At 39.1% G+C, this 16,020-nt stretch overlaps 1 protein-coding gene across 4 annotated transcripts in view; it reads left to right on the top strand.

The window, feature by feature from the left end:
* Window positions 1-7,085: 7,085 nt before the first annotated feature.
* LHFPL3 (LHFPL tetraspan subfamily member 3) overlaps window positions 7,086-16,020 on the top strand; it is a 530,561-nt gene continuing 521,626 nt past the window's right edge. For 2 of the 4 annotated variants that reach the window (XM_025041937.1, XM_025041936.1), the window contains exon 1: window positions 7,089-8,261. In XM_025041937.1, coding sequence (XP_024897705.1) covers window positions 7,817-8,261 — 445 coding nt within the window. In that variant the 5' untranslated portion in view covers window positions 7,089-7,816. Of the gene's footprint in view, window positions 8,262-16,020 lie in introns of all 4 variants that reach the window. The other 2 variants (XM_025041935.1, XM_015599496.2) reach the window with 2 other exon arrangements.

The raw sequence follows: 16,020 nt of genomic DNA, 5'->3' as shown, positions 1-16,020 counted from the left end.
AAATGCCCTAGGCCTCCATTGTTTCTGGTGAAAAATCAGCCATAAATTATACTGTCATTCCAGTGTTCTATGAATTTTTTTCTTTCTTGCTGTTTTCAATATCTTCTCCTTGTCTTTAGTTTTAGCAGTTTAACTAAGCTATGTCTAGATATGGATCTCTTTATGTTTATTCTCCTTGAGATTTGTTGACTTTCTTGGTTTTGTAGAGTAATGCTTTTATCAATTGTGAGATGTTTTCAGCCATTATTTATTCAGATAATCTTTCTGCCCCTTTATGGGACTCTCATTTCACATTCTTTGGTACACTTGATGTTGTCCTGCAGATCTCTGCTTACTTTTCTTTACTCTTTTTTTCTTTCTGTTCTTCACTTTCCCTTGATTTATCTCCAGGGATAGTTCACTGAAGCTCTGGTATCATATCAGATCTGATGTTGAACGCATCTAGTGATTTTTTTCTTTATAGTTATTGTACTTTTTAACTCTAGAATCACCATTTGGTTCTTTTTGTAGTTCCTATCTCTCTATCAAGGTTCTCTATTTGTATAGTAATAGTTACTATATTTTATTTGTCTTTAAACGTGGTTCCTTTTCATTTTTAAAACATATTTTTAAATAGTTGCTTTGAAGATTTGTCTGCTACAACCAATACTGGGGTCCATTCAATCAGTTTCCATTGACTAATTTCTCTCCTGAGTAAAAGTTAGATTTTCCCATTTCTTTGCAAGTCTCAGTATTTTTTTTGAAAACTGAACATTTTAGGACAATAAATTATAGCAAATCTAGATTCTGATTTTTCCCTCTAAGAGATTTTTTTCAGTAACTTGTCTGGACTTAACATATAGAATCTGTCTCTCTCATAGTGTGTGATTGATGATATCTCTGCTCAAGTTTTTTGTTTTTTTGTTTTTTTAAATATTATTCTTATATAAAAATTTTAGCCTGGTTTCCTAAAGCTTTTCCCTGAGTTTGCATAGCTTAATGGTCAGGAAATGATTTGGGCAGCAGTTATACTCAAATACATTAAACCTATTAAACTTCCATCCTCTGACAACAGATTTAGGCATTTCTCAAGTCTTCCTCGGCTTTGACTTTCCAACAAATTCTTTTTTGTCTCCTTTGAATGCGCATGTCATTCCTCAGTTGGCCAGGGATGTGTGGAGGGCTTATTTAGTTTTCCTGTGGCTCTCTCATTTCCAGGGTATCTCCATTAAATTTTCGACTTGTCTATTGCTTGCCCCAAAGTAGAACCTCAGCCTACAAGAGCCATAAATTATCCATACTCGTTTTCTATTGTGCTTGCTAATTTCAGTAATAATGTCGTTTAGCATGAACTTTTGTCCTCCCTTTTCTGGCAGAAGCTGATGGTGTTCACTGGCTGGCTCTGCCCTACTAAAACAATATGCTAAATGAGCTGGAGGTAAGTAGAAAGGGGTACATTCCAGGCAAGAAGGCCATAGATTCTCACTTTTCTTATCCAAATTCTAGTATTTCTTCATGAATAAACACCTCTCAATTTGTTGTTTGCCTTTGGTCAACCTTCAAGGACTTAAAATGGCTGTTTTGACAATTTTATTCAGTTTTATACTTGTTTTGGAGGAGATGATGCACTGTCTTCTTCATGCTGCCATGATTGAAAGTCAATTAAATTAAGTTTATGATTTAAATATTTAGATAACATTAGATATATACATTTAGATAATATTACAATAAAAATTTTATGTTATTATTGTGGGTATACTAAGGCATCTTTTTTTTTTAAAGATGTATATTCATTTGGAAAATACTGTAGGCTTTTGAGAATTCAAAAGGCAACATAAATTTTCTCCACTTTCAAACTAAATCCCATTTCTGATCAAAGACGCCTTAATAGGCAGACTCATATATCATGCTCAATATTGTAAAGTGGAGAAATTCGTTCTGAATCTATCTTCTCAGAGGACATTTTTTTCAGTTTATTAATTTTTCCATTAAAAAACACCAAATAGAGGCAGATTCTTCAATAAAAGAGTGAGTAGGATGAAGATTTATTCTAAATGAAATATAGCAGGGGTCTCCAACCCCCAGGCCAGGAAGTTACCAGTCTGTGGCCTGTTGGAATCCCAGCTGCACAGTAGGAGGTGAGCAGCGGGCCAACAAGTAAAGCTTCACCTGTATTTGCAGCTGCTCCTCAGCACTAGAATCACTGCCTCAGCTCCACTTCAGATCATTAGGCATTAGATTCTCATAGGAGCACTGGTTCCTGGTGCCAAAAAGGTTGGAGACCACTTGTCTATAGCCTTTAAACAAATATCATATATACATACAGACTTTCCAGGAAACATTTGAAAAGTAAGTTGATTTTAAAGTTTTGTCATAGGATAGATATAATAAATTTGATTCGTGCTCTTAATTTTTCACTCGTTTGTTTCCTGTAAGGGAATTTTATATCCCTAGCACATTGACTTTTGATACTTCATATGATATGCTTTGGCCCATGGAATTACATGCTATGTTTAAGCAGAAGTTTTAGATACATTTTTATAATTTTTCCCAGCCTCTTATATTTCTGTCCTTATGCCAACAACATGTCCCAGATAAGGGCAGCTCCTTCAACTTGAACCTCACAATGGGAATACAAGCAGATTCACATTCAGGTCCACTGCCTAGAGCAGAATCTTAGCCAACCAGCAACCATCATGTGGTGTGGATTAGAAGTAAATGTGGTTATAAGCCACTGAGACTTCGGGTTGCTTCTGTAGCAAACACTGATTAATATAGGCATAAAGGTGCACCTCTTCAATAAAAGTTCTTAATAATTCAGAACTTCAATAAAAGTTCTGAATTAGTAAGATTAACATTTTTATGTCACTATAGCAGTAAAAGAAAGTATCTGGATGGGTTTCTTTCACATTTAGAGGGGCGTTGGGGGTTATAAGATGTAAAATATATGCTCTGTGGCTTGGGGAGATTCTCAAAAGTTCTGAAACTGAGGTTTGAAAGATTCAAGTGATTGTAGGAAAGACAAGCTTTGTAGATAAAGACATCTTTAGCAGATAATCCAGGCAGTGGTTTCAAATATGATCCATAAATTGAAGGTACTAGGGTAGCTGTTCCAAATGAAGTCATTGATTTTCAATCAAGGTGCACCTCGAGTGAAAACTCCGTGAAGCAAGTTCAGAATGAACAGCAGATAGAATTTATTTTTTTTTAAAGATCAGAAAGACCAACTAGTAGTAGATTGAAGGAGAATAGAATGTACACACTGAACTTAAAACTTTAATATTGCTCCATTATAGACTTACAAAACCATACCTCAAGTGATGGTTATGTTTCCATAGTATTTTATTCAATAGCAGTCACTACTTACCTTCAGACAGAATTGTTCTGAAATTATCAAGGACTTAAAAGGTTAACAGAGAGACGGTTCTTCTAACACAAGCTGTGGAGGTGTTTAGCCTTAAGAGAAAAAAACTTATGCTTTTACCTGGGTTATGGAAAAGTGAAAAGAACTTATAAAAGTGCTGACTCTTAAACAGAATCCAATTCAAAATAGAGGAAATAGGAATATTGCTCATTTCTCTCCACAGATGGAGCTCCTATCTCCTTGCAAAGTGGTATAGATTAAGGTGCAATTAAATCAGAGCCTTGTGATCTATTTGATCTTGATTTGCAGGAAGCATTGAAACACTTAATCTGTCTGATTGCCACTGCTAACCTAGTGACTGATTAACTAAGAGGTATTTCCTGATTTCTGAAAAGCCCTAAAAGAAAACCAAGGTAGGGGAGGGGCAGAAGGAAACCCATGGTGAGTTAAAAGAGCTTCATTATTAGAATCTTTATACTCTGGAGTGGGATCTGATACTGACCTTGGTAAAGCTATACAAATCAATTAAATAACAGATTTTAGAAATCATCTCTTTCTATTTCCCAAGGTCATAGCAATGACTCACCTGAAAACACTAAGTACCCATTGCCTGAAAAATTATAACAATTGAGTTTCAGAAAGGGTTTTCAATTTTAAATAAAGTGTCTGCATCACCAGAGTCTCTCTCTTGTTAGGTCTTGTCTCATTTTTTTTTTAAGTACTGGGTTTTACGATTTTTTGCAAAGTCACTCTGGAATAGTCTTTGTAGAAGAGAATTTTACTGCATAAAGAGAGCTTAGAATTCACCTGATGTGCCCTCTCCCTCGCCACAATTCTAGAGATGAGAAAATGGAGCTCCCAGAGCCTTAGGCACTTACAGTCAGGCAGAGGTAGCGCTGGGTCTGGATCCCAAGTCTCTTGCCTTCCAAGGCTTTCACATTCCAAGCCATCATAGATTAGTTTGGGATCAAAACATTTAGTCTTTTAACTCATCTAGAATCTCTTTAGTAGTGTTACATAGTCCAACTATTCTGTTGTTTTCTCTTTTACAGTCCTAATATTATTAAGACGCAGTTTGGGAAAAGAGTGGGTCTCACTACTGACTCTTTGTGGCAGTAAGAGAAAAACATTTTTAACAGTCAGGTTTGAGATTTGAGTGTTAGTGTTTCTAATTCGATGCTGTCAATGACACTGGCTTCTATTAGTTATTTAGCACATATGAATCATGTTATAGTTTCAAAATAGTTTTCTATCAATAGTAACTTCTTAGCATGAATCAAGCTAGTTTTATTATTTCCTTCTCCTTAAAACAGCTTTCCTGGTCACATCATATTTAATGACTGTAATTAGTTGTCCAGATGCTTAACTGTCTGAATACCTACAATCTACCTGGTGCCTAATAAAGCTTTAGATAGCTTTACTTCTGGGGTTTCTGGTTGCCAAAGACAAGGTAAGAGATGGCAATGGAGGGATTTGGGAAGATGTAGAAGGATAACCTGTCTTTATTGATGACAACTGAAGAGTTTGCAGGTGTTCTAGCTCATCCCTAATTCCAAGCCTTGGGTGACTCTGCCTTATTCTAGAAATCTATGGTGCAGGGCAGAATAAAGGCAGGAAGGGCCATTGGCAGGGTTCACTTTACTCCTGACTAATCCCTCACTTCAAGGGGAAACCCATGAGATCACTTTAGATCAGGAATACACGACACTGGTCTGTTCCTAGCTGCTGTTGACAGGAGGGGACACCTTGAGTGATTCTGAACATGAACCCAGAGGCAATTCCAAACCTAGAATAAGAAAAAAGGCTCTCCTTGGGCATGACTCAAATAGAAAAGCTCTTTGAATCACAACATTTGAATCTGAGTCACTCGCCAGTCTTTTCTTTGTTCTATAAAGGCAATTTAAGCACTGAGGTCTAAAGCAGGCCTTTTGATTCTCAGCCTTTCCCCTGTCAGCAAACTTCCATCTCAACCACCACATAGGAAGAGTAAGATCTCTTTTAGACATTGAATTTAAAGAAAGACCACTTCATACAAGTGGTTTGGGGAGTTTTGAGGGCTTGGGAGAATTACTAGAAATTATCGTCGGTTTGTACCATAAAGCTATCTCTGCATCTGGGACACATGGCCTGCCAAATGGCTCCATAAATTTGATTACTCTCACCTTTCCTCTTCCTCCTTCCATGTGAAAACTCTTCTAATTTTCTGATCTACCAGCAACTTCAGGGGGAGTTAAGACAAATGAAACCTAACAGAAGTTATGACCTTCCATTGTCACCAATTCACGATGATGCATCATCACGTATTATATTTTTAGATATTCGCGAGTGTTATATTGGGCCAGCTCATATTTAGGTCATCCACTCCACCTTCCCCAAACCCCTCTGATTTTTAAAAGACTTTCAGAGCCTCTACAACCATACTTGCAAGAAATTCTTATTCACTTAAATTTACATCTCATGTTACTGTTTAATTCTGTCCTCTTGGTTTCCAAAGTCCTGCCTAATGAACCTTAAACTATAACACCTAAATTTCATACCTATAAGAAAAGCTGAATTTAAGATTCCAACCCTCACCCTTTTAAATTCTTTCCCAGGTTCAGCCCCTTCATTATTTTGTGTGTCCCACATCCCTCTTTCCACTCTCTCCCTCTCTCTCCCCATACAATCTCAAATCTTCAGATTATCAGATGAGGGGCATGGATGGTCTTCATCACTTAGGGTATGACCCCTCTTCCACATAATAGTTATTTATGTAGCTGAATACCTTTTGGAGCTTTCCTTCCTTTCCAAACCCCTAAACGAAACCATTGTAAGCTTTCTTACCCATTCCTGGTAGTTTCATACTCCAGCTGGTTTCTCATGTCTCTCACTGCTCTCATAAAAAGGTGGACAGTTTGGGCATCATGGCAAGAGATGGTGTCAAGGAGCTTATACATGTTTTCCCATTGTAATAAAGTGTGTAATTAAGTGTAGACTTAGGGGTCAAATTCTAACAATTCTCTTTCTGCTCAGAGAAGGCAGTGGTCATTCGGTATAAAACGGTTTGTTACCAAAATCTGCTGCTGCTATGCAGCCTTCTGGTTCCATTGCTTCAAGTGGGGGTTACATGTTTCTTTTTATCAGACTCAGAAGGAACCAAGAAATGGAGTTTGAATGTCAGGGACTGTTAAAAGGGCAATAGAAAGACTGGGAAAAAAACCTCATTAAGCTAAGGAAACAGCAAAAAGTGCAGGTATAAAACAACAATGCCACATGCAAATGTAAGGAATTGTGTATGGATAATTCAGGGGAAATTATTCTGAAAACAACTCTGGTTACTGGAACTTTGGATTGCTGTGAACTACCTGGAAAATAAAAACCATCACCTACTGTCTTCCTCATTGTATCCATAGCATGCAGAACAGTGAATATTTGTGTAAGAGATATAACACTGGCCAAACTATCCAATGTTTTCAGAGAAACTATACGTTTCTGTGACACAGTCACTTCCATGCCCCTACAGGCCCCATCTATGGCAGAGTTCGTGTGAAAAATGACTTGAAAAAGGAACGTATCGGGCACCGATTGACTACAGTTGGGTTCCCTACAGAGAGGGGAAAACGCGAAGAGGTAACAAGCTCAGGTCAGCAGACATGAGACCACCTTTGAGATATGTCTTATACATTATCATCTGCCAGCTCCTGCCCAAGTTCTCCTGTCTCCACCTCGTGGACCCGAGGCAACCGTGGAGTTAGCAAGAGGCAGTTCTGTTGTAACAGGGAAGTCTCTTGGGGGCAGTACGTCTCCTTTCCCTTGGCATCTCTCGCTTGCAACTGCCGCGCTGCCCCTCGCGTCTCGGCAAAGATGCAGAGGTCGAAGCACGTTGCTGTGCGGAGCTGAAATGCTCCCAGATTCCGCCTCGCGCGCGGGGCTCCTGACGCCAACCGAGATCCTGGGATAGCCTCTAGGATCCTGTGGGTGTTCCCGTCCTTTAGATTCTCCCTCCCTAGCTCCAGGCCCGCTTCTCAGGCTCACGCCCTCCACCTGAGGAGCATCCCACAGGCTCGCCGCGGTCCTCCATGCCCCGCGGCACTCAGCCGCTCCGGCCGGGCCGGGAGGGGGAGGGGCAGAAGGCGGGAAGCGGAGTCGGGGGCGCGGGAGCCCGCGCTCCACGTTGCCCCGCGCGGGATTTGTCGCCTTCAGCTGCAGCAGCTGCAGCGGCGGCGGGAAGCGGGGTGGAGAGTGGTGAGAAGGGCTGGAGCCCGGGCCAGGAAGGAGGGAGGGGGGCCGCGAGACAGTGCCAGGAGAGCCAGAGGGGTGCTTGGCGCTCCCCCGCCCTCCTTCCGGGAGCGAGGATGCAGACTGTGAAACTGGCGCTGCTGGGCTGAGGCGGAGGCAGGGGAGTTGCAGCGCGCGGCTCGGTGAGTGTGTCTCCTGAGCGCGGAGAGGCGGGGGAGGCGGAGGACCAGGAGGAGGCGGAGGAGGAGGGGGAGAATGCCCGGAGCCGCCGCTGCCGCCGCCGCCGCCGCCGCCGCGATGCTCCCGGCTCAGGAGGCTGCGAAGCTGTACCACACCAACTATGTGCGGAACTCGCGGGCCATCGGCGTGCTGTGGGCCATCTTCACCATCTGCTTTGCCATCGTCAACGTGGTGTGCTTCATCCAGCCTTACTGGATCGGCGACGGCGTGGACACCCCGCAAGCCGGCTATTTCGGGCTCTTCCACTACTGCATCGGCAACGGCTTCTCTCGAGAGCTGACCTGCAGGGGCAGCTTCACGGACTTCTCCACGCTGCCCTCGGGCGCCTTCAAAGCCGCCTCCTTCTTCATCGGCCTCTCCATGATGCTCATCATCGCCTGCATCGTTTGCTTTTCTCTCTTCTTCTTCTGCAACACGGCGACCGTGTACAAGATCTGTGCCTGGATGCAGCTCACCTCCGGTGAGTGCGCGCTCACCTCCGCGGAGGCGAGGTGGGGGGACCTCGGGGCGCCCGAGCCCAAGGCGCGGGAGTGGGAGGGACCGGGCTGTGAGTGTCGCTGGGTGTCGAGCAACTTAATCCGCTCAGGCTTGGGGGTGTGGGTGGCGGAAACCCTGGGAGGCCGGAATCCCCGGGGTTCGCCAGCCTCGGCACAAGCTTCTTGTCCCGGGGCTTTCGAGAATCTCTCCTGTGCGGGGACGCCACCCAGAGGTACCCGCCTGAGGCACGGCGGTTGCTGGGCCGAGTCCGCTTAGAACTAAGGGTGAGAGAAGCTACTGCTTAGGGTGTGTGCTGAGGGACTGAGGAGGGACTGACACAGCTAAACGAAAAGCGGATTTAGAGAGGTTGTAGTTGAAGGAGAGTCAATCTGCTCTGTTCCTCGCTGGGACTGTTTCTGTCATTGGTTCTTGGGAGACTCGTGTGTGTGTGTGTGTGTGTGTGTGTGTGTGTGTGTGTGTGTGTTGGAGGGGGTGGTGGCTGGAGTGGAATTGTTTCTCTCTGTCCCGAGCAGTTGTAAAAATTTTAACATGCTTCTGGAAATGCATAAATCCTAATTGTTTTGGGTTTCACCCTTTTAAGAAGAATGCAGCTTAGGAAGTTCCTTAGCAGTTCTCTAGGGTCCATTCTTCAGTTTGCTTCCTTGTCACAGCAGAGGTCCTTCCATTCCATCTTTAAACGAAGAGAGAGGTCTCCAGGGAATCAAGGTCTCGTTTTTGGGAAGTGGCTTTAGGAAGAAGGGAAGAGGAGAAAACCTATTTCAGGAGTATCTCTAATCACTGTTTGCCAGTTGGTAATAGATTGTTGCTAGCTGGAGAATATGAAATTAATTTTTTTTCTGAGTATCAAAGTTACTCTTATCCCAGAAAAGATGGAGGTGCATTTCCCAACTCCTTTCTCTACATGCCATGTGAAGCCAACTCCCACTCCGCCAGCCACCTTGAGTGCCCTGCCTTTTGAAGGCAACTCCATCCTCCCACACTTGACACCCTCTTGTTCTAGCATTGTCAAGGTCCTTTTGATTTTATGGATGATCTGGTGTAGAGGAATAGAGGATGTCTCAGGCAACCAAATTTTCTCATTTGTGTTTTGTTTTATTTGATTGTTTTCATTCTTCAAAGATGTTACCTTCGAGATTTTGTATTTATTCCTATGCTTGGGAAGGTTTTCTGGGGAGTAGGGATTTGATCTCCAAGTTTACCAGAGTGATATAGGATGATTAAGTCCCTAAAGGTGCTGGACAAGAGAGTTAAGGTTCATCATGATCTTACGTTTGCTAGTTTGATATAAGAGAAGCTGGTGGGAAACTAATCTAGAATGGAAGTATTTGTTATGTATTAAGTGTGTCTCAGCTGATTTTGATATGTCATGAACTGTGAACGTGCTCCATGTGAAAAGCAAGAAAAGAGCACTTTAGAGACTCCTCAGACTCTATTATCCTCCTGAAATGTGAGAATTCTTTGCTTTTCCTTCTCTTTCCACTCCCAACTTATTGAGGCACCCTTCATCTCCCTCCTACCCCATGTTTTTATATATAATGTAAACTCTTATGGACATTTCAAGAGCAGACTGAGATTTGGAATAAATTCATGTATTATAGTTGTTCTTGACACTTAACTCTGGTTTGACTTTGAAGACAATAGGACATTGAGGATGCAGATGTTTTAGAAAAAGAATTGACCCTGCACAGCTAATTTTAATTTTTCTAAGTTAAATGACCTATTTAGACTGGTGATTCAAATTAGATTGTTTTTCAAAGGTCTGAAAATAATTTGCAAGTGATTTCTCAACAATATATTTTTAAATATTTTATTTTTATGAGATTTTTGTACTCTAAACCCAAGTTGTTTTTTCTTTTAAAAGGAAAGAAAACTATTTTTGGGAAAGAATTATCAGCTTTCAAGTTAATACAAACTGCAACTATTAAAATGTTGTTTTACTGTCCTCTTCTTGGAACAGAGCACACAAAAATTATTTATTCTGGGATAGTGAAATATGAAGTTATGTTTTCAGAGATTTGACATTAATATATTATATGTTCCTATATGTCAATGTAAAAATGTGACGATAGCCCTTGTACTAAAGAATATATAAGGACATTTACTTCATTTTTGTAGCAGTACAGGTCCTTTAGGTCTAAGCATACTTTTTAAAGCTTTTATTTGGTATTTTATTTCTAGATAAACCATAGAAAGACATGTTTATTTATTAATAAAGTATGTTAATTAAAGAAGAATGAATTATGACAATGGGACAATTAAGAATCAGTCAATTATATTCACAGATTTTTAAGCAATAGGATGTAGAAGATATTTCTGAAGAATGTCACATTTAATGTGGTTTTTGGGGTTTTGATTTTTAAGTCTCATGACACTAACAAGAAATTTATATATAATGTAAACTCTTATGGACATTTCAAGAGCAGATTTGGACAGATTTGGAATAAATTCATGTATTATAGTTGTTCTTGACACTGTAAGTTACTTTCAAAGTTCAGTTTCCAACCTTTAGGCTATTTTTTTTTTAATGTTAAGAAGACTCCTCATACTTTTAACTGTACCAAGGCTAATCTCAAGTGTAATGTGCTACAGAGAAAGATGAGATTTAATGTACCATTTCGTTATTAGAGACTGTTTAACCCTCATTGAAAGTCAAATGATTAACTTGTGTATTTAGTTATCTAGGCATTTTAATATAGTAACATCATTAATTAGAACCAGGTAGAATGTAAAATCCCCATATGAAATGACACTCTAAAATGATGAGGCAGGAGACTTTCTTGTGGCAATACAACATCCAGAATTATTCTTTTTATGATTCTGAACAGTGAACTAGGAAAAAAAACTTAGTTTTTTTGGACTTGAAAATTATGTTGCTCTTCTATCTCGATGTGTGAAGCACAAACACTTAATGGTGCTGTTATGAAGACCTGCCCTTTCCTTCTTGCTTCTCCCTCTAAATCATTGTTAACCTCAGTGGAGTGAAACTACAGAATTAGGAGCTAATATGTCACACTACTGTTGAATGTAATCAACAGTAGTTGATTACATATGGGCTATGCCTGATTTAAAAACTGAAGACATAAAAATAATACGTAAAATAAATAATAGCAATCAGAGATGCGAAATTTCCAAATTTACACAGAGATAACTTTTTGAGAAGAAAAGAGAGACTTTTCTTCTTTCTATATGATTTCTCTAACATGAAAAGAGGCAGATCTGTAATTGGTCAGACAGGGTAATAAAGCCCAGATTAAAAAAAGTCAAGATGGGAAGGGAATTTTTTTTTGCTTTGGGAACTTGATTCTCTGCTTCCCTAGTTTTGTTCTTTAATTGTGTTTCAGTCTGTTTTCAAGTCTCATAAAAGTGTTCTGTTTGTTTTACTGACTATAAGCTGTATCTTGAATTATTTCCAGAAGGCCAAATGTTAACAATTGTAGGTCAAAGAAATCCTTTTTTTTTTTTTTTTCAAATAAGCTAATGTATTAAGGCAAAAATCAATGTTTTTAGACATTTACCATGGACTTCTTGGTTGAAGGCAGCAGTGAGGTATTCGCTTTCATATGTGAAGAAGGGGCACCTGATCCAAGTTGAATTTCCTTATTCAGGAAGGATAAGGATAGGAGAAGGGACTTTATTTACCAGATCCCTTATCTCCTGTCATTCTGAATGTGCCAAGAAGAAGGGCCACCAAGATGGCAAGGGCTGAATTGCTTAGTCACTTTCCCTGACCTCCCAGCCTTAGTTTTGTTTAGCTCTTTTTGACCAACTTGCTTTCTTAAATTTTATAACTTTGTCAGATGAGATGAGACTCGCCAGAGGTAATCATTGCATTTCATAGCCTGCAAGGCCAGCCTCTGTAATGTTATACCATCCTATCTCATGGTACCTTGTTCTTTGTTATATAAGTTGTCATCATTTGAGACTACAAATGTGTTTGTGTGTTTATTTGTTTAATGTCTGTGTTCTCTAGTACACTAAAAGTTCTATGAAGTCATGTCTATTTTTTCATATAGCATAGAGATCAAGATCGTGGACACTGGAGTAAAAAGACATTTGAACTTGGGTTTGAACTCGGACTCTGACACTCACTGACTGTGTAACCTGGGGAATTAATCTCTTATACTTCAGTTGTTCATCTGCCCAGTGGGCATATAATAGTCCTTACTTTAGGAGATTGGTACAAGGATTAAATAAGCAAATGTATATACTGACAATAGTGCTTAATGTATAGTAAGCAAGCACTATTTGAGAGTTAGTTTTGCTTCCTGTTCTTGTGTTATTTTTATTGCTGTATCCTGGCACACAATAGTATGTGTATGTCTGGCAAATAGTAGGTATTTTTGTTGAGTTACTAAATTAAAAAAAAAATGAATGATTAATGGGGCAAATGAAAGGAGAAAGGAATGATTTAGAATTTCCCACACACCATGTTGAGAAGTGAATACAGTGTACTTTGAAAGCCACAGTGCTCATCTTTCTCATTGGTTTGTGGCATCAGCAGTAATTGAACTAGAGGAACTCTTCCAACAATCTTCGATGGCAATGGTTGTGGCTTGACAGCCTAATTCATGATGATCTTATTCTCAAATGGAGGAATTTTCTGATGCATAGGTAGTGATCTTCATTACAACACTGGGAGAGAATCAATTATATCTTAGAATTCAGCAGATTTTTCCTTACCATTTAGTTTCTCATGAAAAAAAAATCACAGTATTCAAAATGGAAGTTTTTGTAAGAATCAAAAGATCAGGCTTTTTTTCATAAGCGCAGTGACCCATTTCCAGGTCGCTTTTCCTTATGTGCCTTCAGGAGCAATCTGGACAGATGAGGATGTGACTTCCAGGTTTCCCATTTCTCCCTTCTGGGCACCATGCAGATGTGCTCTTCTTTGACCTGCCAGGCAGCCTACTAGGCCTGCTCAGATAGGTGGCCCTGCATGTGCAGAACTCTGATGTGGGTGCCCTGAAAAGGGTACAAGTTTGGGATTTATCTACTCAAGCACAGACTTGGCACTCAGGACCATCACTAGTTCTTATCATTTGGCCTATGCTGAGCAGTGTGAGGAAGTGAGGTCTTGCCTCAAAGAGCTGCTTATCCATCTTGAATTCAGTTATGGAGTGACCAGAGAGGGATTTTTCCTCTGCCAGAGCATTTCAAACATTCTCCCAGATGCAGAGGAATGAATGTATACCCCTGGGGAGGGCAGTTTTCATTTTTAACAACATATTCCACTTCTAAGAATTTACTATTTACCAAGCCAAACTTATATGGAATGATTTGAAATGAAAATTTAGAAACTGTTTATTATTATTATTTTTTTTGGTTTTATGTAGTGTGACAAGGAATGTGACAATTGAAGAGATGTTGGAAAATATATTAATGTGAACGTCAAAACAAATGATTTTTATAACAGTGAAATTTTAAGTGAATAGCTGTGAAAAATAACAGGCCTCATATAACCCAAAATATATATCGTTAGGTGATTTTTTTCTTATTTCAAGGCTGCACATTTAACAGCTTTTAACCATTGTAAAAATGATAACGAGATGCTTATATACTTCTATAAATAATAAATACAAACATACATACCTACGTAATGTAATGTGGTGTCAGTTACTTAACATGAAAACAATTATTTAATGATTGGTGCTTATGTTTGATATGAGGCTATGACCCAGTAAAAAGAATTCAGATGGCCAGGCCAGTATATTACATTATATGCGCATACCTTAGAAGTCTGTCAAAGTGAGCAAAATTTAAAAAAAAGAGAAAAAGAAACAGTGGAGCATATAGCTATAGTTGCAGTATGTGGCTCAGTACACTTCTGTGTGTGGTGTGAGGAGATAAACCGTGGGGAGAGGAATAGAAAGAACTTCTGATTACACTGATATGAAGTAATACTTAAGGAAAATTCTAATTTGGGGGCTTAATAGCATGATAACTAGGAGAATTTTAAAGTCTAATTTCCATAATATGTTTGAACTTTTGGGGTCAGCTCTAGCTTTAATTAATGTGATTTTCCCTTATAATGAATCAACTGGAATTTTTATTTGATATGAGGAAAGACCGAAGAACTAACCTTTATTCTTAATAATAACAAGAAGATAGTAACAACAGAAAATAAGAGGCTGGTTCATTTAACAAATAGTAGGTAAGTTACTTGATGATTTAAACATAAACTTATGAAAAATCATTGGGTCATTAAAAAAAAAGAAAAATAACCTTTCCCAGAATCCTAAATGTTCACATAATTATATCACGCAGGTCTCAAATTATAGCTAGAATTCTGATGCTCCTATTGCATAGGATTATTGTACCATTCATAGTTAAATCATCCTAACTGTAATCTTGAGCATATTTCTCATTTCTATTCTTAAAATAAAACAAAAACAATGAGGAGCTAGCAAGAGGAAGATAAATAAGTTTTTGATCAGCCTAGACATGAACCATATCTAGCTTCTATTTGGCAGAATGAAAGCAGTAAGCAAACCTTTCTGAAGTAGAGTTGCTGACATGGAATTGTCAGAATGGGTCTCGCATACCTGCATTCTGACATCTTCTCCAGCCTAATGAAACCAAGTCTGCTGCAGGGTAGGAACTGTCTATCTGTGCTTCATAGGAGAAGAGATCCTAAGTGATAGGCTGAGTAAAGATAGTCTAATTGCATGAGATTTTGAGATTATGGTTTATCAATGAAAGGGCTAGTGGAAGAGTAGTAAAAGGTAGTGAAACAAATGATAAATAATTGTCAATCAGAAAAAAGGCCTTAGTTCATGCAGAACTTAACTAATAGTGTTCTCCATATTTTTTTGCCCTATTAGAAAACAGTGGCAGACAGGAGTTTGAAGGGAGTTCAACTTCAGCTATAGTACAGAATGCATCATAGGCCTATTTACTTAAGTGTCTGGAAACCATTTGTGGAAATAGTCTGTGAAGGGAGGGCTCTGCACATCCCCTTTTTGGTTTTGATGAAGATCAAGAGCGAGGGTGCAAAATCAGAATGGGAAATGTGTATCATCATTGACAAAAGGCTCAGTATTTGAAAAACAGGCAAATATATCCAGCTGTGAAGAATGACAAGGATTAGAATAGTGACACCAAAAATAATTGAAGTATGAATAAAAAAGAATTGAAGAAATTCAAGGTTAAAAAGCCTGTGGAATTTGATAACATCTAAAGCCTGTTGAATTTGATATAACCAATGGCTTAAAAATATATTAACATGGGACAAGCAGAGAGTTGGAATATGCATTATAGTGCAAAACAGTGTGCAAATCCAATTACCAAGAAAGAAAAATTATGACTCCACCCCCCTCCTCCATACAGGGAGTTATAAAAGATTCTAAAATCAAGATATTCAAAGGGAGAGATGATCGAACTTCTAGTATGGCAGATGGGAAATATGGAGAAGGATTAAATAAGAAAGAAAAGGTCATTGTACAATGTGATAAAGAGCATTCTATAGTTTCTCTTTGTGTAAAAGTCTAATTACACATTGTGAAACTAAATTGATTTCTATAATGAATTTAATGGGGAAAGGGAACTTCCAGTGAATATATTTAAGATAAATATATTTATGGAGCATTTTAAGAACATGTACAGTACAAGCTAGATTGAATTTGTCTAAGATACAGATGATTAATAACCAGCAATATTGTGGATCTGTGTAATGCCAAATATCAGTTAACTGAATATTCATATTTTAACCAGTTTACTGGGCT

This window comes from Pteropus alecto, unplaced genomic scaffold (genome assembly GCF_000325575.1).
Source record: "Pteropus alecto unplaced genomic scaffold, ASM32557v1 scaffold109, whole genome shotgun sequence".
In the NCBI taxonomy this organism is placed as follows: Eukaryota; Metazoa; Chordata; class Mammalia; order Chiroptera; family Pteropodidae; genus Pteropus; species Pteropus alecto.
The sequence above is the reverse complement of the archived record's forward strand: the minus strand, read 5'-3'. Positions and strand labels throughout refer to the sequence as shown.